Consider the following 25,392-nt stretch of genomic DNA (forward strand, 5'->3'; position numbering starts at 1 on the left):
TGTTTACTGGGTAGAAAGATACTGCAGCAGTCCAAGAGCAGACGATTTCCCAGGATCCCTTGCACTCTCTTTTCCTTCAGGGCTTCCTCAGTTCCTCACAGACAAAACTTCAATGCTTTAGACCCCTATTTAAAATGCAATCTCAACCATACCAGGATCATCATTTATTTATCTCCCCTTGCCTCCTTTTTATTAATGGCCCCAAACTGTCTCCCCTTATATCTTAGCTAAAGTCCATCTGATTCTCCTTTGCCAGGAGTAACTCATTCGGCCCTTATCTTTCTCTTTGGAGCCTTAACTATCTATGTTGGTTCCTTTCCAGCATTCCTCATACAGAGGATTTTACCTTGGGATCTTTGAGCCACTTCCTCATCTAACTGCACAGGCCACTTCACTTGTATTTACTGCTAAGAAAGAAATAATAAAGATTTCCCAGTGTAAGGTGTCCCTTAAGCTCTCCTTCATTTCAGAAAGATCACAGTCCGTTGCACTTTAATTAGCATTCTTACAGGATTTCCCAGCTGCCTTCCACGTGGTTGGGTTCTAATTCTTCTTTCTGTTGCTCCTCATTCACTTGATTTCTTAATCCAGTCTCTGCTTATGAATCCAAATGCCAGGCTCTGAAAGGCCTAGGGAACCCATTTTCCTCCCACTGCCAGAGGTGCAGGCTGCCCTGAAAATGCAGAGAGACTCTCAGCAAATGGGACTTCAGCACCAAGGATCTCAATGATTGTTGTTTTTCTAAAAAACATGCTCTAGTTCAAACATGAATTATTTCAGGGAAAGTCTTTGGCCTGTGTTACACAGGAGGTCAGACTAGATGATCACAATTGTTTCTTCTGGTCTTGAAATCTATTAATTGTTCCATTTCACCTGGAACACTGCATAGATACAGAAAATTTCTTCCTCCATCAATGAAGTGTCAGCATCTCAGGGGTGAAATACAGCAGCCATTCTGCACTAATGGTACTACAAGGCAGTTTAGGACAGGAAGTGAAGGAGAATCCTTTATCCAAATGAGACTGCACTGGAATGTTAGGGAGGCAAAATATGATTCCCTAGACTAGAATGCAGCTAGAACACCCTGATGCTTAGAACGAGGTCTCACTTTTTAGTCTCATCCAAACCTACAGATGAATTGGAGAGGTGCCCAGGTGACTGGGCCATCTGCAATTCCATACTAAGGCAACAGGTGGCACTAGTAGACTATATATAGGTCGGTTGCATCGTCACTGAGAAAACAGAGAAGGCGGTAGCTGCAGTTGGGGCCCGTGAGTTTCTAAGTCCAGCACTAGAGTTGGGCTGAACTGAACTGCAAGTCACAGGCACCTGTACAGAAATGTGGCAGCAAATCCTTCAGAGTGTCCGGTGAGTGCAGCAGGTGCAGGAGAGCCTTTTGGGGCGAGTGCTATGGGGTTGTGCTGTTAGTCATCCAGAATCATGGCAGAGGGGTGAAGTCCAACAGGGCCCTTAGTCCAAGCTCCAGCACTAATCTAATGCTGGGAACGAAACACTACCCAATGTAGCCATTCCATTCGGAAGGGTCACCTGGGAGTGGCTGACTATGCACCCCCTGGACTGAGAAATCTTTGCTAGTGAACTCTGCTTTGGGGCAGTCAAGGGGCTGCTGATCTGAGCCACTTGATGCGGATTAGCAGGGTTAAAGCTGCTCAGCCCTGAATTGGTGCCATAACCTGCCATGATACTCTGTATTTCAGGCCTCCAAGCAGCTAAACCTCTGGGATTTAAGTGCACGGGGATTCGATTACCTGTTGCGTAAACTGCTCAGTGCCCGGAAAGCACCATGAAGGGGGCGGCTTAGGCTTTTTGTTCTCAGGAGCCCTATTCCCTCTTGGCAGGCAGAACTGATAGGAGCCTCCTGCTCAGCAACTTGACTGGGGTTGTTTCAGAGAATGTTGCCCCATTTCAGCCGCGGGGTCTCCAGTAACTAAGGTTGCCACCCATCTAGGTTTTCCCAGGATCGTCCTTTTTTTGCGGTAGCTGTCCTGGGAGATCTGTCAGGGTGCTCCGGTCACACTGCCAGCTGGCCAGTTTTATTGGCTCAGGATCAGCAGGATCTCCCTTTTTTTTTTTTTTTGCACCTCAGAAGTGGCAACCCTAGCCCACCAGGAGCTGTTTCTGTTCCAGATCGTGTGGGTGGAGTGGGAGCGGGAGCAAATGCAGCTGTCTCCCCCTTTTTCACTGCCCTGGCTAGGCACAGGGCAGCCCCTCACACTCTTTGTGTCTCCACAAATCTCCTTTCCTAACCCTCCTAACTTCCTCCACAATCCCCCACGCCAGGTCTAGACACATCACTATTCCCACAGCTGGCAGAAGAGCTGGAGCAAGGCTTGGAGCGGGAGACCACATAGCTGAGGGATGATTGAATGGCTTTAAATGATACCTCATATTTGCTGGTGCCTGCCCTGATTACGTGACACTTTCCTAGATAGCCTGAGTTTACAGCACCGTATTGCAATATGATATAGGGCCAGTGTCATGATGAGTATGGGCCCTAGAGAGTGACAGCCCTGGGGAAGGAATGGGGGCAGCAGACAGAGATGGCCCTTGTCATGCTGTCTGGAGTGGCCGACCTCAGGGCAGACTGTCAAAACCAGGTAGATGCCCCAAACTGGTGGTATGTTCTGTAATTAGATTTCATCAACTGAGTAACCAATTTGAACTCCTAGATCACTGCACCAGTCTTACTATGGAGTCATAGACAGTGCCCTTGGGCTCTTCAGTCTATCTTGCCACCCAGGTAAGCTGGACTTAGTGATAAATGGTCAGTCAAAAATCACAAAATATTCAGGGTCTTTCCAGTGCCCAAAGACCAGTCACTTACCCCAGATCAATCTGTACCTTAGATCTCTCATCGAAGACAATGCCTGTAGCAAATCCTGTAATAAACTAACTAAAGGTTTATTCACTGGGAAAAAGAAATTAGAGTTATTTACAGGTTCAAGCAAGCAAGCATGTATACACAGATGAGTTTCAGTCTGTGATTCAAAAGGTGACAGATATAATCTATAATCAGCTGGAGCAGTTCAGTTCAGCTCTTATTGAAATTGTTGTTCTGTTTCTAACCTGATTCCAGGCTCTAAGGCCAACATCTTCAGAGCTGGCCACTCATTCTGGGTGTCCCCAACTTGAGAGGGACACCTAGGGCCTGATCTCCTGAGGTGATGGGAACTCATGGCCCCTGTTGACTTCATAGGAGTTGTGGGTGCTCATCCCCTCCCAAACTCACCATGTATGTATATGGGTCTTGGTGCAGTCTCAGTGTCTTGAAGCTTTTGTTCCTGAATGCAAGCATCTTGTGTCTTCCTAGGTCCTTTAAATATCCCTGGAGGAGTATAATTCTGGCCCCTGCTGCTCTGGGAGCTGGAGGGCTCCTGGTTTGTTGGCTCCTGTCTAGACGGAAGATCAAGACTCTAGAAATGGGAGATGGATGGTGGGGCTCAGGCGAGAGGCCCCCAAGAGAGAAAGAAGATGAGCGGATCCGATCCTTCCAAATTGAAACCTCTGACAGGGAAATTCAGGTATCACTGACTGAGAAATAGGGAACTGGGAGAGGTATCCAGGAAGGGGCAGCTGGTGGAGAGTAGAAAGCAGAGAGGTAGAGTTAGCCAGTCAGATCCATCTAATTGCTTCAAGGTGATGACCTAGTGACCTTAGCATTGTACTTGAATACTCCAGCACAGCAGTCTGGCACCATGGGACAATGTACTGGCTATCCATCCCTCCACACTTGAGTTCTACTCCAAATAGATCACAAAATAACTGAGTTTTCTGAGCCCCCGTCTAAGGGAAGTTGATCAAAATCTCCACAGAGTCCAAGACCGTTTCTGCTAAGAGGCCTACGCCTGAAACAGCAGAGGCTGCTGTTGGTGGAGACTGAGATGTATTGAATGGTAGAGCTGTCTGTATGAGTTTAGGAATAGCAAGGGGCTGCAGGTCAGGATTGAGGGCATCAGCTGAGCTATGTGTGGGGAATCTAGCGCTGGGACAGCGGGGGGCTGCAGGTCGGGGGTGAGGAGCACTGGCAGAACTATTATGGGAAAGTGCAGACTAGGCCTATCACTAAGACTCTAATTTACTAGTAGTGGGCAGGGCAGGTAACTAGGATTGAGCAATGGAGACTTTCACCTTTAGGTCACCAGTTCCACTCCAGTCCCTGTCAGTAGTGATTGAAAGCTGATGTAATTTAATTTGATTGAGGAGCTGTTCATGTTGGGTGGCCAGATCACAAAACCACCCTGCATCTGGCACCAGTTATCTCTGTTGTTTGGTGTTTCTGCTCAGGCTGCAAGGACTGAATAGGCCTTGGAGACTGTCCCTCCAGGGCAGGGGTGAGGCACATTTGCTGGGGCAGTACGGGGTTCCATGCCAGATTCATATTATGGATAAAAAGACGCCCTCAGCTCCCAGGGCTCATAACCCAGCACCATGGTAAAAAGAGAGGGTGAAACCCAGGTGTTTCACCAAGCAGGATGCTTTAGGCTCTCTAGGAGAATGCTGTTAGACTAGAACCTGGCACTTCCACGCAGCAGCCTCCTCTACCCACCTTTCCTCCAAGGAGCTCAAAGCCCTTTACAGTTATTAACAGCCTCCCAGCTCCTAATCTGCATTAGATCAGTAGGATTACCTCACTGTATAGACAGGGAAACTGAGACACAGAAGGGAAGTGATTTGACCAAGGTGACATAGCAAGTCAGAGGCAGAGCCAGCAGTAGAACCCAGGAGTTCAGTCCCTAGTTCCCGGTTCTAACCTATAACATACAAAACATATTTTCACTATATACCTGATCTAGGAGGCCCTGTGTGGCATGTGGCTGCCTGGACAGTGCCCTTTGGGCCCCAGATAATGATATAGAAAGCAGAGCTGCCTCTTTAAGGCCCTGGGCAGGCAGGAGACTTTATCCTTGGCTCCCCTGTTAGAACATCTCCTCCAGCAGGTAATGGGCACTGAGAGCAGCCCCTGTGAGCCTGGCCTGGGATGGAGCAGTGTGGGAACTCTCCCTCTGCAGGAACTGCACCAGCGCCTGGACCAGGCCCGCTACACACCGCCACTTGAGGGAGTCGCCTTCCAGTATGGTTTCAACTCTACCTACCTGCAGAAAGTTGTTGCCTATTGGAGGAACCAGTTTGACTGGCAGAAGCAGCTGGAAATTGTGAACCAATATCCACATTTCAAAACAACTATTGAAGGTGAGTCTCAGCTGCCCCTGAATGCTCCCTTTGGCTCCTCCAGAGGTCCTGGTGCCTCTTCCTTCACAGAGCACCCACCTATTGCTCCCCTAGCAGCCCTGGTGCTCCTAATAAGTTCCCTCTATTTCCTTTGTCTAGCTGCCCCATTGCCCTGTCCCCTCTCTCATGAATCACCCCTCCATTGCACTGAGATACAGTAAAGCAGGCTGAGGTATCCAAGGCATCCATTGCCTGCTAGGGTCACCACCTCACAGGAATCCACTTCAGAAGGACAAATTGAGGACTCCTTTCCCAACAGACATAGTTGCTGGGGTCCGGGCCTCTCTCACTGTGGCGTTATTCCTCATCCGCAAAGGAGCAAACATAAACCCAAAGGGGTACAGGGCGTCCCCCTCCCAGCTCCAGCTGAGCAGCTTCCTCTCTCTGCTGTGGGTCTCTGTGTGGCTCTGCCGTGAACACTGGCTAGGAATTTGCCTCTCTCCTTTAGGGTCTAGGCCAGGAGCTGAGAAGCAACTGAAGCATTAACTTGTTTCTCTTGGGTTTGTGGCAGGGATTGAAGTCCATTTTGTCCATGTGAAGCCCCCTGGCATCCCCAAGGGTCAGGCAGCCAGGCCTTTGTTGATGGTGCATGGCTGGCCTGGCTCCTTCTATGAGTTCTATAAGATCATCCCACTGCTCACTGACCCAGCTGGGCATGGCCTGAATGAGGATGTGGTGTTTGAGGTCATCTGTCCATCAATCCCAGGCTATGGCTTCTCCGAGGCACCTCACCAACAAGGTGAGTGATGGGCATGAGGGAGTTAATTAGAATCCCAGTGCTTTCTGGAATAGCATCTGGGAGACATCCCTGGAACCATGGGTTAATTTCTGAACATTGGGAGTTGGGTTCTTCACCTGCTCTTTTAATAAAGCAAATCTGGTGATGGATTGATGGCCCTAGAGACTGGTATCCACAGAACAGGTACAGCAGGGGCAAGGTCAGGGCAGACTTCTCTCAACCTGCCTCCCCTGACCTCTAGGGATCACACCTAAATATGAGAGGGCAATTCATGCTCCAGAAACCGGTCAGTCCTTGGTGTCTCTGCTGGGCTGGAGGGGAGGGGGCATTTATGACGATGATTGTGTTGTTGACGTATCCAGTGGGAACTGGACTCGGACTTGCAGCTCAAGTCACACAGTCCACTAAATGCCCTGAAAGTGAAAGCTTTGTGCCCTAGTCTTGTGAGCCAGGTAATTATTGCCCTGGTAAAAGGCTCCATATCTTATTTTCTACACACACCCCAAGACAGCCAGTCACCCCAACCTTGGGCTGAAGTGGAACTGATGCCCCATAGACAATAGGCTCCATAGTCCATTTACCACTTCCCTGAGACCTCCCCGCCAGTCCCCCCAGCCTGGAACCAGTAAGGAACCAGGGTCCTAGAAGTGAAAGACTCTGTATCCTATTCTGTGACCCCCCTGAGCCAGCAAGTCCTCTTCTGTGCCAGCTCTTTCTGATGTATGTAGCACAACAGGTGAACACCATGCTGTACAATGGGGTGATGTATACCTAACAGATCCCTTCCCCAAAGGAATAGGGGTGCAATAGAACATGGGGCAATGTGAGATGGGTGGTCATTAGAGCCAGGACACTTCATGGATCGGGGGGGAGGGGGTTCCAGTGGTGGTTGGAGGAGATAAGGGAGGGCGCTGGGAATCTTAATTGGGAGGCTGTTACAGGCCCATAAGGTGTCCTGAGAGAAGATGCAGGATGAGTGAAGGAGGCAACAGGAACAGAGAATAGGGAGTGGAAGAAGGGGAAATGGGGGAGGGGGCTGGAGACGGCAAAGCTTTAAACGGGAAGAGCAGGGATGTGAACTTGATGCTGGAGACTAAGTGGAAGCAACTGAAGGGATTTGAGGATGGAGGGTGCAGGTATGGGGAGAAAGATTAATTTGGATGATCTGCAAGGTGGAGAAGGCAGAAGTGAAGAGGGAAGGAGGGTCTGGGCCCTATGTTGTATCTGGGAAAGCACCCTGCACCCTTACAGTGCTTCTTAATGATGATCCAAGAGACCTGGCTGTCTACAGTCTGGGACCCGCGCTCTCCATACTAGGATGAAGGCAGCTGGTATCTGCTTCATTCTAGGCTTCTGGTGCTTTCAGTGCTTGTCTTCCCCATGGGATACTGAAATGGTTGCAATGCACTCATTTCTTGGCCTTTTAACCCCACTGTGCTAACTGCTTTGTGTTAATGGGTCAATTCCATCTGCCAGAGAAGAGTTAGTCTTTTGCAGTGATATTGGGAAGGTCCATGGGGCTGAGGTCACAAAGCTCTAGGGGTGGGTGTGGAGTTTAGGAATGTAGAGGTAATTGGAAGCCTTCCAATCGCCACGTCTCCCTTCACTGTGACCCAGAGGACTAGTATTAGGCAATACCCAACAGAACATTGACCCGTGTCCCTGGTGGTATCAGTGATTCTTCACTGAGGGAGAACAGGTGTTTAATAATAGGTTTCTCCTTATGCACAGGTTTTGACACGCTGGCTGCTGCTCGGATATTTCACAAGCTGATGCAGAGACTGGGTTTCCAGGAGTTCTATGTACAGGGGGGAGATTGGGGCTCTCGGATCACCGTAAACATGGCCCAGATGCTGCCAAAGTGAGTGGCAAAGGGGGTTAGGAGAGGGATAGTTGTCTGTTCTGGTTCCTATGACACTCCCTGCCCTCCCCCTTGTACTCAGGACACATTGTTGCCAACTCTGGTAGTTTTATCCCCAGTCTTGTGATATTTGGAATCTTGCTCCCCAACTCCTGAAGTCACGTGGCTACATAAGAATCTCATCATCCATTTAAAAAATAAAAGAACATTTCTAGTCCTTGTAGTTGGAGAGAACTGAAAAATATGAACCCTAAATGCTTAAAAATCAAAAGGAAAATGGAAAGAACCCATAATATACTGATTTAAAAAAAATCTCATGGTTTGTAGGGCCTGGCTCCAGATTTTGGAATGTTTGGGTTTGGCAGTATTCAGAACAGTGATGACCAGAGTGTGAATGCTGATCACGCTCCTCTTTAACGCAGAGTTGAGGTGCATGCAGACTACACATCCCAGCAAGCAGTCAGGCAACTCAGCTGGAGCATTACATTCTGTGAGCTGTCACCTCTGCAAGCCGCACCCTTCTATTAAGGATTCAGATGCTTGCCATCTTCTCCAACGGATAGGGATTAACATCAGTCCTCGGACTTCTGCCAAGTAATCTGTACAGCTCTTGTTTGAACAGCCCTAGCCCAGAGAATCTTTACCAAAATATAGCTGACGAGCAGTCTCCAGGTGACCAGGAGTCAGGAGGATTCTGAAACTATTTCTCTTGACTTTTCTGCATCGCTGGTAGGCAGTAGTCTGGATTCTAGAGCAAGAAGCAAAGATACAATCCCGTAAGGGGGTCTAAGCTTTCCTTAGCTAGAGTTGGAACATGGTTCCTGACCTACCATAATACATAATTAATAGAGAGATCCTAGGATGTAAACTGACCCCAAAACAAGCACCATAACTGGAATCTGTGAAGCTGATTGAGAATTGGTCCCAGTCCCCTTTGCATTTGTAGAGTTGTTTCATCTTGAGTAAAGCACTCTTCTTTCCTCTGATTTGTCCATATTTTTTCCTATGTATGTTGCTGTCACTTGGACTCTCGCCATAGAGTTAGTGTCCTTTTTAAAAAAGAAATAGCATAGATCCACATTTTTTTAAATTGCCATTAATGTTGAGTGTCCCAGTTTTTGGATACCTCAAGTTTGACACCCAAAATTAGTGGCCATTTTTAAAAAATGTTTGCCACAGTGAGGGCCCAAGCTGAATGTAAGGCTACAGCTCTGGCTTCATGGCTAATCTACATAGCCATCCTGATAATACAAATCAGTACAGGCAACAATGCATAGCTGACTCCTGTTGAGTTTATCCTGCACTCTACCCCCCAAATCGAGATCATTCTTGGGGATGCCTTGCCGCTGCCTAGCTCCTCTTTTCCATTCTGGTTTTGTCCCAATATTGGATTATTCCCTCTTATATATACCCCCTTCTTTGCATTCACCTTTATTCATTCCCGTTTCATAGATCTCAGCCCATTTCTCAAGCTTGTTCTATTGCATTCATATTTCAACGTTATCTAAAGTATTTGTGATGGAATGGGTTACCTAGGGAGGTGGTGGAATCTCCTTCCTTAGAGGTTTTTAAAGTCAGGCTTGACAAAGCCCTGGCTGGGATGATTTAGTTGGGGATTGGCCCTGCTTTGAGCAGGGGATTGGACTAGATGACCTCCTGAGGTCCCTTCCAAACTGATATTCTATGATCACTCCCAGCTTTGAGTCAGCTGTGAATGTGAACTGTGCTCTCTCCATTCCATTCTCCAAGGCAGCCTTAAGGCTTAGAATAGGCCCACCCGGTGATCTCTCTTCCAAATCAGAAATGAGAGGTAATGAGGAGATTCAAATCTGGTTGAGAAACCTTTTGAGAGGTTAAATGGTAGCATGAGATATACATTCCTTCCCTGCCTAAAATGCAAGTTTAGAACATCTGGGTGTAGGAGAAACATGAGGCTGCTCTTAGAAGAGGAAGTTAAATGTTAGGCTATGTTCACACTACGTACCTTACAGCTGTGCCACTATAAGGTCTCCCGTATAGCTGTTCTTTGCTGGCAGGAGAGAGTTCTCTTGCTGGCAAAATAAAACCACACCGCTGATCAACAAAAGTTTGACTGACAAAAGTGCAATGTAGACATAGCCTTAGACAGTGAGTTGTTGTAAAGCACGTGCTCCATGTTAGCTCCATAGGTGAAAGGAGACCAAATCAAGGGAGAAGACACTAAAGGAGTTAGTCATCATGGCCCAGATCCTTAAAAGTATTGAGGCTCACAACTCCCAGTGATTTCAATGGGAGTCTGGCACCTAAATACTTTTGAGGATCTAGCCCCATGTAGGAGGAGGACTGTGACGTGCAGCTAGCATCCAGGGCAGGGAGTCTCTGGCAGCTTTAGAGTCATGTGTGGTTCACCACAGGCTTCTCAGAAGATGCACAATGAAGTCCTCATTATCTAGGGTTCAAAATGAGGCTCTGAGGAGAACAACCCAAGCCACAGTGATGGCTGTGCCATGCCAAGTCAAATGGGAGTCTAAGACTGCTGTAGTTATTCTGTCCTCCCCAACACAGCTGTGCTGATGCTTGTATCAGCTACGCTATCTCTAGTCTATTTGCTACAGGTCTTCACGAAAGGGAATTGTGAATACACGTGCCTGAACAGCTATGTATGGTTAGGAGAAAGACATTCTTCTGGAAGTACCAATGGGCCTAGTGCAGTGTTGCTGTCCTAGCACAGTTCTGTAGCTCAGAGGGAACCTGGAGTCAAGATCCCTTTTGTTCTCTGTTGTTATTGTTAATCCATATTGCTGATTCTTATTATATTCCTCAATACCATTGGTTCCAGGTCCGTGAAAGGGCTTCATCTGAATTTAGTCTTCATCAGCTCAGGAGGTTTGGGGAGGCTGGTGTCTTTACTGCTGGGGGCTTATGTGCCATGGCTGGTGGGCCTCACCAGGGAAGACGCCCGCCGCATATACCCATACTTGGAGAAGAACGTGTATGAACTTCTGCGGGAGACCGGGTATTTGCACATCCAGGCCACCAAGCCAGACACAGCAGGTAGAGTACAGTCTCCACATGACTGTGGAGTTCGTATAATAGACACATGTGGTCCATGAGATACCTGTCAGATCTGGACAAAGGCCTAGAATGTTTGAGAAACAATGTGGACTGAGCAAAGGACTAGGAACCAGGAGCTCCAGAGTTCTAGTCAAGTTCTAACAATATTACAAATAGCTTTCGGCAAGTCACTGTATCTCCATCTGACTGTTTCCTTAACTGTAAAATACTTCCCTATCCCACCAGATGAACAGATAATATACTATATAAATGCTGTATTTATTATATTTTGGTTCACAAAGCATGGGTAAGAAAAGGATAGTGGATGCACAGCATTCTTACCCTTCCACCTTCATAAACACTGACTAAGGGCACTTAGAACCTGCTGACCTGTTCTATTCACACCAATTTTTTGGGAATGCTATCCCCACTTCCTGCCTCCTTTAAAGTGTAGTTCCTTTAGACACTTTCCCATCGTGCCATTACTGCCACCATCATGACTGTCCTAGTTCTTGGCTTTTCTCTGCATTAAAAAACTAGGGGGTCTGAGAATGACGATCTGGGCTCTGCAAGTACTAAACTGTCCCAAATGGAATAGCACAAAGATGGGTAGTATCCAGAGTCTCTGCTTGATCCCTCTGGGAGACTTTCTGGAAGTCCAGTTTATCCTTAGTGGAGGTAATACAGTGCCATGTGAACCTGAGAGCTCTTCTGTTGCTTTCCTGAATTAGGCAGTGGACTAAACGACTCCCCCATTGGACTTGCTGCATACATTCTGGAGAAGTTCTCTACCTGGACCGATAGATCATTCCGGGACATGGACAATGGAGGTCTGGAGAGGTATGGAACAATGGCATGCCAATGAATGGGTGTGAGGGAGAAATGTAACTAAAGGAAGGCTGCTCACAACAATAGGGAGGTGAGACAATCCACCACTGAGAGTAAATTTAAGTAGAGGGCACGGGAACATACACAAGGCAATTTGCAGTTTAGAATTGTAATGAATTGACTGCAGCACTACTGCACCAACGCTCTGATGAGTGGAGAACAGATATGCTGTCCACTCTTCAGGGCATGTACCTGATAATGTGCAGAAAGTAGCCCCTGTGACAGTGATGCTTCTCTGGTTTATCCCTCAATAGGAAATTCTCTATGGATGACCTTTTGACCAATGTGATGATTTATTGGGTAACTTCATCCATTGTGCCCTCAATGCGCTTCTACAAGGAGAATCTTTCCAAGAACCCCAACACTGCTCCCGATGCCAGGTAAAGAAGGGGTGGGACGAGATGCAGGCTAGACACCATTGCAGGCATATAGAATAAACTATCTAGGTACTTATATGGCTCCATCATTGTAGTAGCTGAGCTCCTCCCACATATTTCAAAAACAAATCAATCCAGGTTCTTGTATTGGTACTATCACTATAACAAACAGGATGTGTTCTTCCCCCTCCTCCACCCCCCAACCTATAGGAGAAATAGCTTGATTATTTTTGGAATGTAGGGGTGAGTGGTGACGTATAGAATTTCTTGAAGGAACATGAGGTCACAGCCATGGATTTTGTATGTGATGTGTTCAAAACAGAGCTCTTCTTAGCTCTTCTGGGAGCGAGTTTAGTCTGAGGCTAGCTCCTGTGAAAGTTCTGTCTCCTACACTCATGAGCTTCTCCCTTTTGGTCAACAGTTTCACTGAATTAGTAAGGGAATTAGTAAGTAATCACTTTTAGACAGACTACAACTAGGAGCCACAGCTATAAGTAAAGAGGGAACACATGGAAGGAGAATTTAGAAAAGATATTACAAAAGGAGTGGCCTTCTAGGAGAGGTGGTAGTGTGTTAATGTAGTTAAGCAAAACAGGGCTGCCTATCTGGAATTTGGTATGCTGAACAGGTATTAGCTTTGGGTTTGTAAAGAGCTGACTGCCACTGATAAGGCTAAGCAGGAGCACTTTTCTGAGCATAATTCCTCCCTTCCCACCCCAAGACCGGCTACCATTAGTTTCAGGCACTATAGGGAAACTGAGAAAATTGTCCTTGAGGGTGGAATTGATTCCTTTAGATTTGTATAGGGGGTCTATGTACAACAGCAACAGGGGCTTTAAAATGCAATCAGTTACTGAGAGGAGATGGATCAATTACATGGGAGGGTGTGGGCTCCTGCCACACACATTTAAGTGTAGTAAGTGTTAAACTGGTCTAGTCTAGAGCACGCAAAGCTGTTCTAGCAGCTGTCTGTGGTTGTTTCTAGTCCAACACTGCGATTTACCTCTTCAGTGGAAGCATTTCAGAGCCTGAATGGCACATACTATCTCTCCAGCCTAAGTAGTAAGCCAGAAGAAGGGAGGCACTCCCAGGAGGCAGCAGTACCTATGGCCATGACTCAATTTGCTGTGCCAGTGCAGGCCCTACCAGCAACTACAGTCGGCAGATTTGGAAAATATCAAAAGATATGTCAAATATTTCAAACATCAGCATCCAACCACTTATTAAACCTATGGTGCCTGGTACTGATGGTCTGGCCATTGAAAAAAGGTATACTACATACGATGTGTGAAACTGTTCCATGGTTTTAACAAAATACAAGTAAAAATTTTAGAATTACAGAAAATAAAGGAGCATCACATGGTTAAAGAGATTCTATGGTAGCTATGTGTTAACTAGCTAAACCAATTCATTAAGGAATGCTGAACAAGGTAAATTGCCTGCTTTAATCAGTGACAAACAATTAGCTAAATGGTATTGTCCTCAGTGTATAACAAATGTAAGGTTCGATTTATACCATTGAATAGTCAGCTCAATTTGGTTTATGATGTCAAGTTGCCTTAATTAAAGATATGACAGCATACATATAGAAAGGCAAACTCACCATACCAGGGTCACCAGGCCTGTCTGCTCACACTGGGCCAATCGGATTTATGATCTACAGGGTTTTTTTTTGTTTTTGTTTTTAAAACACGAGGCAAGTTATTTTCATTTGCCACTAGTCCAATTGCAATTGACCACAAGGCAGACATATAATGGTTAGACACTTACATTTCTACTACCCTTCAAATTTCCAGCTACAGAGAATCAAAACAGCTTTAACCTACGTGAGAGCTTAGCTTGGGTTCAAACAAGAGTCTCAGCCAATCATTCCATTTGTCTTTGTGGCTGGGTACAACATGGGGGACTGTTGGACAAAACTGTTGGCCAATGGTATGCATTTCTAAAAAGGATTTATACCTATATTAAAGTGAAGCAAATACCGTGCAGTGGTATGGGCCAGAAGTAGCTACACTCAACTTGTTGATGTCTAACTGAATACTGCAGTGCGGTATATCACTGGAATCCTCAAGTTGAGCCCAACACCTTGGCTGCTGGTGCTGTTGCACATTGCTCCCCCATCCATTCGTCATGATGCCACTACCCTTTGGGAATTCCAGTGGATCATGGAAAATTAATGTCTCCCCATCCACCAGCACCTTAACAAACATTCCTCACCCCTGCTCCCAGTCGTGTAAGCCCTTTTGGACACACGCGTTTAACCTTCGCCAATGCAACTTCAACTCTGATGAAGCTTGAAAGGCTGAATGGAGTTCACAAGAAGTCACAAACACCTCATGAAAGACCTGATGCAGACGATCCCTGGCTTTGATCTCCTGCGAAGTTCATGGGCAACCCTAAACCGCATCCGCACAAACCATGGCAGATGAGGATACTTGCTGCACAAATTGGAAAATTAAAGACTCTTCAGTGTGCAACTGTGGTCACCCAGAACAGACCATGGAACATACAACTCAGTGCCCAATTCACAGATATGAAGCAGCTGTCACAGCGACAGTCTCTGCTACTCTTGGCTTAACCATCTGAATGTAAAATGATAGTTGGTGCTCTAAATCTATATCAGCCATACGAAGAAGTATTAGTGAGCCATTTTTCCCATTATGCTCTGTACTGAAATATATTAAACTTCAATGTATGAACTCTTGTTCCTGGCACAGGTAGAGATCGTCAAGAACAAGATAACTGTTCTGCTGAGGTTTGTGAGACTAATAGGCAAACTGGTTGAATTGTTGCAACAAACTGCGTACAGAATTCCAGTAACCTTGAACAACCAGTGCAGACTGCATGGGAAAAGAAATATTAGGGTACTCCTGATGCAAACAAATTTGGAGAGTTTTCTGTCACAGTAATATACTAAGGTATATATGCTACTCAGTAGTGAGTATATATTTTTCCAGAACAGATTGCACTGTGGATTGTTTCCTACATCGATGGAGTAGTAATGATTTAACCCCTATCTTTCTGTATTTGTGCTGATTAATCTTGAACTAATGCTCTTTGGTGAATAGATCTGATTGAGCTTGATTATCTGACATTTTATTGATAAGCGAACCAAATGCTTTAAATAACATCTCCCTCCACAAAGAACACGCACTGATTTAAAAAGCTCCTAACAGGATTTTTTTTTTTTTTTTTTTTTTTTTAGGATTGGAGTGTACGTACCCACTGGCATTGCTGCTTTCCCCCAGGAGCTTGCACATTGCCCACGCTCCTGGGCAAAGAAGTTGTTCAAGAACATAGTTGTCTACTCCTACATGCCACGTGGGGGACATTTTGCTGCCTTCGAGGAACCAGAACTCCTGGCACAGGATATCAGGCAGTTGGTCAGAAAGGTGGAGCATCTGTGAGCCATGAGCAAGCGGGAGGCAGTATGCACAGATAAATGGGTGCACATTGCTAGACCATCAGCCTGAGGTAATTAATAACTGCATTTCTGATAACACTTTATAAAGCCAAATATCCATTTGCTTGGTAGCTGCAGCTATCAGCCTCAAAAAAATGCCAGATGGTTAAAAATCAATTTCTAGAGCTTTTAATTTAAAAATAACCATTAAATTCCCACTGAAAGGTAGGCGTATTTTGTCCTATTTCATTCTAGGAGCATTTTTGAGGGCAAACTCCTGCTGTATCCTGAGAATGAGTGGCTGCTATTTAACATGTGACAACATTGCACTGCACTTTGGCTGTTTAAGGATAAAATGTCCCCCTATTTCTGAGCAAGGGCAGCAGCTCCCACAGAAAAGCCCACCCAAGTTGTCTTCATCTCTAGAGTGACTTGACCTGGGTTCAGTAGCTGAAGTGGAAGTGACAGGTGTGAAGGTCTCACTCTTCCAGGCATATGTGTCCAAGACCCTCTTCCTGGATGGCTACAGAGCATCATATGGCAAACTGTGCCACAAAGGTCAGCGAGCACAGCATGTTAGAATGCACTGTTCAACCACAAGGTCTGGATAGCCCTGCGCAAGAAGGCTTTCCAACTTCATTTACAGTAATTGTGACTCACTGTAGATCAATGCATTTGTTGTATGTTACAGCACTGACCACTCAGTCTCTCTACAGCTGTTAGGGCACTCACCCAGGATAGGGGAGACCTAGCTTCAATGTCTTCCTCTGCCTGAAGTGAAGAACAGATTTGAACAAGGACCTCTCAGGAGAGTGCTCTAGCCCTTGGACAATCATTCTCACTCACTGGCCCAGTGTATTTTTAATTATTTACACCCAGTGAACAGCTTCAACAGGAGTGACAGAGAGCCCTACACTAGAACATCCCCTAGACCACTGATTAGGGCACTCTTGTGGGAAGTGGGATACCCAGTTCAAATCCTACTCCATATCAGGCATGGGGGGTACTGAACCCAGGGTTTTCACATAGCAGTAGTCCCCAAACTTTTCAGTGTCATACCCCCTTCCCAGAGTTGGGGCTATGGCTGGGGGCAGGAGAAGAGCTGTGGCCAGGGGCTGAGGCTGGGCCCATGGCTGGACTGGAACAGGTCTTCATGGGACTCCCTCCCTGCCCTGTGGGGGTTGGCTTGGGCCCTGCTGCACTCCCCCCCCCATGTCCCCCTAGAGAGATGCACCCCCAGTTTGGGGACCTGTGTCAGATAGGATGTGGTAGACCTAAGCATTGGCTAAAGGGAGGCCCCTTCTGCCTCCTCTCTAGCCCCTAGCCATTTTTTTTTGGGTAGAATCAGGCATGCTCCAAGAACACCTACACAGTCAGGGTCCATAGCTGAGGCAGGTAACAATCAGCAGGAATGAGGCAGCAGTGCACATACCCAGCAGTAGAAACTTAGCTGCCTTGGAGACTCATGGACATTTAGATGCCTCCAGAGTTGGGTAGCAGCTGAGCAGAGATTGAGGATCTCAGTGCAGCAGTGCTGGAACAATTTGGTTCAGTGGCTCTCAGCACCCCCACTATACAAACTGTAAACCCTCTATAGGAGGGAAATCACTTCAAGCTGGGGGGGGGGGCAGGGGCAGCAACACCCCCAGTTCCAGCACCTATGTCTCAGTGGTGCCTAAAATGATGGATTTAGGCACCACTCCTTTAGTGGATTTGAGCCTAAATGACCTTACCAGTAAGAGTTCATTTAGTTCTCTTTACCTAGATTAAGAGGCATTTGTACAGCCCCAGGCCACACCCCAAAATTGGGTAACAAGAGCCTAGCTAGTTGCATTGCAATAGGATCACCTAACCCAACATGAAACTAGCTCCAGTGCTTTGGATCTGATAGAGCTCCTTTTCATAATGTACTAGATGAAGTCAGGTAGTAGGTTACCCTTTCAAGTCTCAGTACAAGTCATCAAGGAACCAGAAGAGTTTTGCTGCTGAACAAGATCATAGAATTGTAGAACTAGAAGGGATCTTGAGAGGTCATCTAGTCCAAGCCCCGTACTCAAGGAAGGACTAAGTATTATCTCTAGACCATCCCTGACAGGTATTTGTCTAACCTTCTCTTAAAAGTCTCTAAGGATGGAGATTCCACAACGTCCCTGGGCAATTTATTCCAGTGCTTAACTACCCTGACAGGAAGTTAGTCCTGATGTCTAACCTAAACTGCCCTTGCTGCAATGTAAGCCATTCCTTCTGGTCCTAGCCTCAGATTAAAGAGAACAATTTTTTTTTCTCCCTCCTCCTTGTAACAACCTTTTTTGTATTTGAAAAAGGTATGTTCCCTCTCAGTCTTCTCTTCTCCAGACTAAACAAACCCAATTTTTTTCAACCTTCCCTCCTAGGTCATGTTTTTTAGACCTTTAATCAGTTTTGGTGCTCTTTTCTGGACTTTCTCCAATTTGTCCTTTTCTTTCCTGAAGTGTAGAGACCTAAACAATGCAGAATGGAGCAGAAGAATTATTTCTCATGTCTTGCTTACAACACTCCTGCTAATACATCCCAGCATACATTTGCTAGTGTTATACTGTTAATTTGTTTTTGTGATCCAGTGACCCCCAGATCCCTTTTTGTAGTACTCCTGCCAAGGCAGTTATTTCTCCTTTTGTACATGTGCAACTGACTGTTCTTTCCTAAGTGGAATACTGTTCTTATTTAATTTCATCCTGTTTACTTCAGACCATTTCTCCAGCTCATTTTAAATTTTAATCCTATCCTCCAGAGCACTTGCCACACCTCCTATCTTGGTATCATCCATGAATTTTATAAGTGTACTCTGTCATTATCTAAATCATTGATGAAAACAGTAAACAGAACCAGACCTGATCCTTGCAGCATAACTGTGAACCACTAGTAACTACTCTAAGTTCCAACCAGTTATGCACCCACATTATAGTAGTTACAGCGAGGTTGTATTTGCCTAGTTTGAGACACTCATGCAAGACAGTATCAAAAGCCAAAAGTCAAGATATACCACATCTACTACTCTCCCCCCCCAGCCCCGCTCCCAAGGCTTGTTACTTTGGGAAAGTTATTAGGTTGGTTGATACTATTTGTTCTTGACAAATTCACGCTGTTACTTATCTTGTAGGTGTCTGCAAACTGACTGCTTAATTATTTGCTCAATTATCTTTCCAGGATTCATAGACTTTAAGGTCAGAAGGGACCATTATGATCATCTGGTCTGACCTCCCGCATGATGCAGGCCACAAAGTTAAGCTGACTGGTCTGTAATTCCCCATGTTGTCCTTATTCCTCTTTTTATAGATAGGTACTATATTTGTCCTTTGTCAGTCCTCTGGAATCTCACCCATCTTCCAGGACTCCTCCTTATGCTCCTAGGTCACATGCAAGGTATTACCCTTTCTAGGGCACTTTACTGCCCTTACTTCCAGTTTCTCAGTAACTGCACTCAAGTTTGTGCTTTTACCTTAGGTTACGAATGGAAGTACTCTATCTCCTTTTAGAACAGATTAGGGAGAGGATAGTGATACGTATGCTAGTTCTGTAACAAAACTTAGAATGGGTAACAACTTATATAGGGGAAGAACAGCATAAATCAAGTGAAAAACTCCTGTAGCTTTACAAACCCCTAGCCTTCTACTGAATTGGGGCAGGGAAGAACAGAAAGGGCTATAAAGTGAAATCCACAAGTTTGAAGAGATTTCTAGTTTAAACTAGGGCATCAGATGCTGTGCAGTTTAAGTGAAGAGCCTCAGCCATTCATAGAAATGAATCATGAATCATTTATATGGTTTCACTGATAACTGGAAAATTTAAAACATTCAGAGCCCTCTCACCCTGGGTGCCAGTGGCATTGTTCAAACATCCATTCTTCCACAAGTATAGAAAAAGCAGTGCTGGGCAGAAAACCTCTTTCACGGTTAGAGGTCTCCCTCTTTAGAACATCCCTCACACAACACTACATCCCTCAAGTGATTCTTCTTATAGCTATGCAACCCCCCACCTGTCAACTTGTCCTGTGGTGGACAAGACACCACAGGACAACCCTCCATTTTCATGGAATTACCAGTCCGTAAAGGAGGAGATGAGATCCTGAGTGGCTTAGTATGACCTGCTAGATTGCCCTTGTCACCCCCATATTAAGCATAAATACCAATTAATCAAGTCCCAATTCATCCATTAACATTGTACACTACTTTATCAGCAAGTAGAGGAGAACAGCTGTGTGAAGCCCATGATACTCTCAGAAAAGGCTGCTTCAAGTATTGACTGGGTAAGTGGGCATGCTGCACAAACATAAAATTACTCCCACCAACCCTCTAGGGAATTCCTTCTTCCTGACTCAGTTCCCCCAAGAGACCTACATCTGTGGGCAAAACTGCTCTAGTGCTTTCCCCGGGTATGAGGATATTTAAAGCTCTGTTGTATGGACAGTGGAACACACCCCAGCTGCATGCAGGTAGCAGATTCCCTGGATAGAGGATTCAGAGAGGTGTAGCTACAGATCATAAAAACACATTCTTCTGTATCAACTAAAGTAGCACCAGATGATTATTTAAAATCTCATTAAAATGCTATAGAGCAAGAGTCAATCATGGAAGCCCTTAACTGTCACTGGTGCTTGGAACCATATGTAGTTGTCCCAGACAGAGGTCGCTCCCTGCTGAGAAGATGAATTTGTACTGCTGTTTCCACCACAGGACAAGGTGACAGTCAGCTTCCTCCCGCGTGTTGGCACTTTGTAGTTGAGCTTGGGTCGGAACCAGTCAATGCCACAGTCACGGTGGCCTTGGACCATGACAATGGTTCCCATGACAGGGACAGCCTGTAGCTCACTGAAGACGTCTGCAAGGAAGAGTGAGTGGAAAAGCTTACGAACACAGGATGGTGTTTGCAGGCTCTCTTCAGCATTGCCCACAGAGATGCCCTCCAAGTTGATCTCATAGAGCTCCTTGGGGCTCATGGCATTTCCTCCAACTAGAATAAGGACCCGAGGGACCAATGTCAGGTTGAACATGGCTTCCAAGTGCCGGAACACTCCCTCCAGCTCCATTAGCAACTGCTGGCACTTCCTGCTGCTCACTAGGTCTGGGGAATGTGGCTTCTTCTTAATTGCATCTCCATCCTGCCAAGGAAAAAATTAGTACATTCTGAAATATTAGGCATACAGTGGTGCATTTGACGGCGTTTAGCACCTTGAACAACCAGACCTGACACAGGAAGAACAAAGTTTAAAACCGAAAAGACATCCTGGTGTCTTGTTAGCAACCAACTTGGAACAATTTCAATACTAGTGTTTCCCGGATTTAAGGTCAGTAGAAATAAAGGTATCAGGATAGATGTAACAGAACTAGAAACTTGTGACCTTTAAGAGCTTGACTGAAATGTGACACAGTGAGCCATGACAACATTCACCCCACTCTGTAGGGGTGTGTCTGGATTTTCTTAGGAGGCTGATCTTCTGCTGTGCTCCAAGGTCTGTAGTTAAGACAATTTTGACCAATACTCCTGTGGGAATTCTGCACCAAAAAAGTTTAAAATTCTGCACGTTTTCAAATTCTGCAAAATTCTGCATATTTTATTTGTCAAAACAATATAATCACACCAGTTTCAATTATTTTGTCTTTATTTCAAAATACCTGTCCTGTTGGTATGTCTGTAACAATACAAACAAAAAAAATTCAGAAAATGTTTTGACAAATAGATTCCTTACTAGGCATATTAATACAGAACTGAGTAATAATTCATTTAAACTACAATATAGAACCATATTTCCCACACCCCTTAGAAGCAGTGCAAAGGCTGGGGAGAGTTTGGGGTAAGGGAGGAGCTGAGGGAGAGGGAAGTAAATGCTGGGAAGGAGCTTGGATGGGAAATTTGGAGGGTTGTGTGTGGGTGTGAAAGTATGGAACAGGTTTTTTGGGTGGGGAGGGGACTGTTAGGGAGCTTCCCCCATGCAGACCCTGGCTGACCCCTAGCCTCTCACATTCAGTTAGGCCCATCTCCCCCTGTCCCCATGGGTCCTTGCACCCCCTGTCCACATGTCCCTCCATCCCCACTCAGACACCCATTTGTCCCATCCCCCTGTAGCCCTGCACCCGTCCCCACATGTCTGTGCCCCCACTCAGCTGCCCCCATTCCTTCCTGTAGCTCTGCATCTCCTCCCCCATCTGGCCCTGCACCTCCACTCCCATTCAGCCTCTGCCCCAGTCTGTCCTCCCCCACTAGTCCTTATGAGCCCTTGTCTGACCCCTCCCAGCAGCCCCACACTGCCTGTTTCCTGACCTGGCCCTACAGGCACTGCAAAGAAGGCTCTCTTCCCTAGCTGGCTGGGAGAAGCTGCTGTGTTCTATTGTCACAGCAGAACTGCAGCAACTTTTCAGCAGAAGCTTTTTTCTGTGCAAAAAAATTAAAAATATGCATCACTTATTAATTATGCATGCACACAATAGCACGGAATTCCCCCAGGAGTAGAACAGCCAGAGAGGTGAAGTAATTTTGTCCTTATCCAATATATTCTCTTTAGTAGTGGTCCCCAACACAGTGCCTGCGGGTGCCATGGCGCCTGCCAGGGCATCTATGTATGCCCACGTATTGGCAGGCGGAGAAGCATCCGTCGAAATGCCGCTGAAAAGCATCAAGAAGCAATGCCTCTTGATGACGCTGCTTCTCGGCAGCATTTTGGCTGATGCTTTTCCGCCTGCCACAGTCCTCGGTGGCTTGTTGTCTGGCGCCCGCCACACCAACAAGGTTGGGGACCACTGCTCTTTAGGATATTATATCCCAGGAATCACATTAAATATAATGCAGTGTTTAAGACAAAACCTACAGTGCATGAAACCTGAAATACAGAAGGATATCTTGACAGAAGCTACAAATCAAGACAGCTAATAGATTAGACACCCAATTCTTGGAAAAGGCTGACTTGCCTTCGGAGCCAGTGCCACCTGATTCAGTGAGAATGACTAAAGACTAGAAGGCTCATCTTCTAAGTTTTCTTGCACACCAAGCACTCTCTATATAGGTCTGAGAGAAAGGTTGTCTACATCCTGTATTGCTAGCCTGATGAGTTGTTTTAAAATACATAATCTCTCTACCCCACACAAGAGTATCATTATAACTTATTTCAAATACATGGGACATAACATCTCTGGCAGACCTCCCCTGTCCCTGAGGAGTCTCGTCTATCCTAGTTATGCAAAGTTGGGTGGTCAGACACTCTCATATCTCAACACTCTTTGGTTCCAAGATACCGCTCCAGCCAAGACTCTTTCTGCAACCAGTCGCTGTTCCTGAACCAACCAGAAAGCTTACTACTTCTATATATGCATCCGAAAAAGTGGGCAGTAGCCCACAAAAGCTTATGCTCTAATAAATTTGTTAGTCTCTAAGGTGCCACAAGTACTCCTGTTCTTACTTCGATCTGTAGCTGCTCTCTCCTGAGCCAGGGCAGAGCAGCCTACCTCTGGAGGGAGCAGCTAGAATTCCTACCTGGCCTTGCAGAACAGACTGCTCTTTGCGGGACATGCAGGGAACTGCTTCCAGCCCTCCTTGGCCCCAGGTAAAGTCACTATAGTCAGGGGATGGAAGCAGAGCTCTCAGCAGGAACCCGCAGTGTGTGATTTGCTGCGCAGGCAGCGGAATGAAGCACATCTCCTGGAGGGGGAGGCGGCGGCCAGCAGCCAGCTCGGGATAACAGCGGCTCACACCGCACAGTGCGGACGCACCCAGCAGCTGAGGGCAGCGCAGACGGGTCGCCAGCCGCGTGGATCTAGGGCTACGCCAAGAGTCGCCCGAGCCGGCTCTCGTTAGCCGACGCTGGCTGGCCCGGAGGCCCAGACTCACCTGTGGCTGGCGGGGCAGCGCTCTCCTGCAGAAGTAGGCGAGCTGCTCGTAGGGCAGGGGCAGCTGGTGCCGCTGGTACAGCACGTGCTTGAGGAGCTCGCAGGCGAAGTGGCAGCAGCCCTGCTGGGTCACGGGGCCGGGGAACACCACCGAGACCGAGCGGCAGCCCGGGGCGCGGCCGGCCGGGCCCTGCGGGCAGTGAAACGCTGCCGCGCTGCTGCCGCCCCGTCCCGCGGCGAGCTCCGGGGTCACGGTCGGGGCCTCCGCGGGCTCGGTCTGGAGCAGGTCGGCTGCGGGGAGAGGGGAGAAGTGACTCAGCACCGGCCGGCACCCGGCTGCGGGGCGCGCGCACGGACGGACTGGGGAGGGGAGCCCGGAACCCGCCCCTCGCCTCGCCTCACCTGCCCGCTCCTGGCGGCCCGGCCCCGCCATTTTCTGCCTCGCACTCAGCCGCCTCCAGAGTCCCGGCCCCGATTTGAATAGCCGCCGCCGCGGGGCATCATGGGAGCCTCACGCCCTTCTGCTTCCGGTCCCTCGCGCCTGACCCCGCCGGAGCCATGTTTCTTTAGGGCACCGTGGCGTCCCGCTCCGCCCCATGCCCTTCCCAAGGGGGCGGGGCTGACAGGTCACGGTGTGTGTGCTCAGCTCTCGGGGGGGGGGGGGTCCGTGTCTCCGTCACTTTCCCCCCACCCCCACCCCCGGCATAGTGGGGCTGGGCCTCAGGCAGCGATTGACGGGGGAGATCTAGTGCCAGGGATGGGGCTGGTTATGGCGCACTGGGCATAGCACCCAGACACCACAGGGCCGGGGCTCCCCTCCCTGCTGCACCACCCAGGCTCCTGGCCCGCCTGTCGCCCCGAAAGCCCCATAGTTGTGCGCTATCGCTCCTGTCTTACTGGGCCACGCTCAGCCTCCATCGCCCATCTGCCTGCCCCTTCCACAAGCCCTCCTGCCCTGTGCACGCACAGCCTCCCGCTCCGCTCCCTAAAGCCCTCGCGCCCTCTCCTCTGCCAACGCGGTGTTGCCAACTGCTGCAATTTTTCGCCAATTTTTAAAGGCCTCGATGACAAAAAATACTGAATCACTACTTCGGGTTACAAATTAATTTCTTGGGGTGAAATGGGGGCATCTTTATGCAGAGTCCCACAGCTCACCAGTCCCTGGCTCTTTGCTGCTACCTGGTGGCCTTTTAGGGTGACCAGATGTCCTGATTTTATAGGGACAGTCCCGGTTTTTTTGGTCTTTTTCTTATATAGGCTCCTATTGCCCCCCATCCCCATCCCAATTTTTCACATGTGGTGTCTGGTCACCCTATGGCCTTTAAATGAGCAGCCACTGAGGCACACAGGCAGCTGGACCAAATTGACCTCTCTGGTTCGCAGAGGCCACGTGGCACTTGTGCCATTGGGAATAAAAAGAATTCTGCTGGATGGCTTCAGCAAAGCAGGGCTTCTTGTTGACATTGGGATGTATCCAACTAGGTGAGGAGGAAGCCAATGGGGAAACAGGGGTGGCATATGAACTTGGAAACCACCCACATGAGTGAGAGGTGGCCTCTGCACAATGCTGTCAACCTTTTTTGAAATAGGAAAAATTGGGGCTTTTTGAAGCAAACTCATATTTGGTGATATTTAGGCTACTTTTTGCATGTGATCAGTGAAAACTGAAACTTTGAGGTTGGCATTCAGCTACAGAGTGGCATTCGCCAGAGAACGCCACTGCCTCTGCACAGTTCAGGTGTGTCATCTGTTGTGAATGACACTGCCACAAAAAATATGTGATATTCAACCAGCGTGATGATAACATTCCAGCCATAACTAATATATTACCAAGTATCAGAGGGGTAGCCGTGTTAGTCTGAATCTGTAAAAAGCAACAGAGGGTCCTGTGGCACCTTTGAGACTAACAGAAGTATTGGGAGCATAAGCTTTCGTGGGTAAGAACCTCACTTCTTCAGATGCAAGATGTCTTGCATCTGAAGAAG

General features: G+C 47.3%; 2 protein-coding genes across 2 annotated transcripts; one reads left to right on the forward strand and one right to left on the reverse strand.

Moving 5' to 3' along the window:
* Positions 1 to 1,222: 1,222 nt before the first annotated feature.
* LOC117874592 (epoxide hydrolase 1-like) lies at positions 1,223 to 15,779 on the forward strand. Its single transcript, XM_034764868.1, has 9 exons — positions 1,223 to 1,368; positions 3,332 to 3,542; positions 5,031 to 5,211; positions 5,762 to 5,989; positions 7,721 to 7,850; positions 10,669 to 10,883; positions 11,615 to 11,723; positions 12,026 to 12,151; positions 15,354 to 15,779. Exons 1-9 carry the CDS (start codon positions 1,340 to 1,342, stop codon positions 15,553 to 15,555), a joined length of 1,431 nt encoding a protein of 476 aa, XP_034620759.1. The 5' UTR covers positions 1,223 to 1,339; the 3' UTR covers positions 15,556 to 15,779.
* A 3,283-nt stretch (positions 15,780 to 19,062) lies between these two features.
* Positions 19,063 to 23,903, reverse strand: MAD2L1BP (MAD2L1 binding protein). The gene is made up of 3 exons (XM_034764869.1): positions 23,810 to 23,903; positions 23,409 to 23,698; positions 19,063 to 20,688 (listed from the first exon to the last, which is right to left on the reverse strand). Exons 1-3 carry the CDS (start codon positions 23,838 to 23,840, stop codon positions 20,152 to 20,154), a joined length of 858 nt encoding a protein of 285 aa, XP_034620760.1. The 5' UTR covers positions 23,841 to 23,903; the 3' UTR covers positions 19,063 to 20,151.
* Positions 23,904 to 25,392: the final 1,489 nt, after the last annotated feature.

The sequence above is a fragment of the Trachemys scripta genome, chromosome 3 (genome assembly GCF_013100865.1).
Source record: "Trachemys scripta elegans isolate TJP31775 chromosome 3, CAS_Tse_1.0, whole genome shotgun sequence".
Taxonomy (NCBI): Eukaryota; Metazoa; Chordata; order Testudines; family Emydidae; genus Trachemys; species Trachemys scripta.

What these genes read in the sequence shown, in the direction of transcription:
- MAD2L1BP (XM_034764869.1), bottom strand. Translation starts at nt 23,840, where the DNA reads ATGGCGGGGCCGGGCCGCCAGGAGCGGGCAG. An exon ending in GGGCCGCCAGGAGCGGGCAG is followed by an intron (nt 23,699 to 23,809) that starts GTGAGGCGAGGC and finishes CTCTCCCCGCAG; the next exon opens with CCGACCTGCTCCAGACCGAG. An exon ending in CGCTGCCCCGCCAGCCACAG is followed by an intron (nt 20,689 to 23,408) that starts GTGAGTCTGGGC and finishes TTTCCTTGGCAG; the next exon opens with GATGGAGATGCAATTAAGAA.
- LOC117874592 (XM_034764868.1), top strand. Translation starts at nt 1,340, where the DNA reads ATGTGGCAGCAAATCCTTCAGAGTGTCCG. An exon ending in CGAGGCACCTCACCAACAAG is followed by an intron (nt 5,990 to 7,720) that starts GTGAGTGATGGG and finishes CCTTATGCACAG; the next exon opens with GTTTTGACACGCTGGCTGCT. An exon ending in AACACTGCTCCCGATGCCAG is followed by an intron (nt 12,152 to 15,353) that starts GTAAAGAAGGGG and finishes TTTTTTTTTTAG; the next exon opens with GATTGGAGTGTACGTACCCA.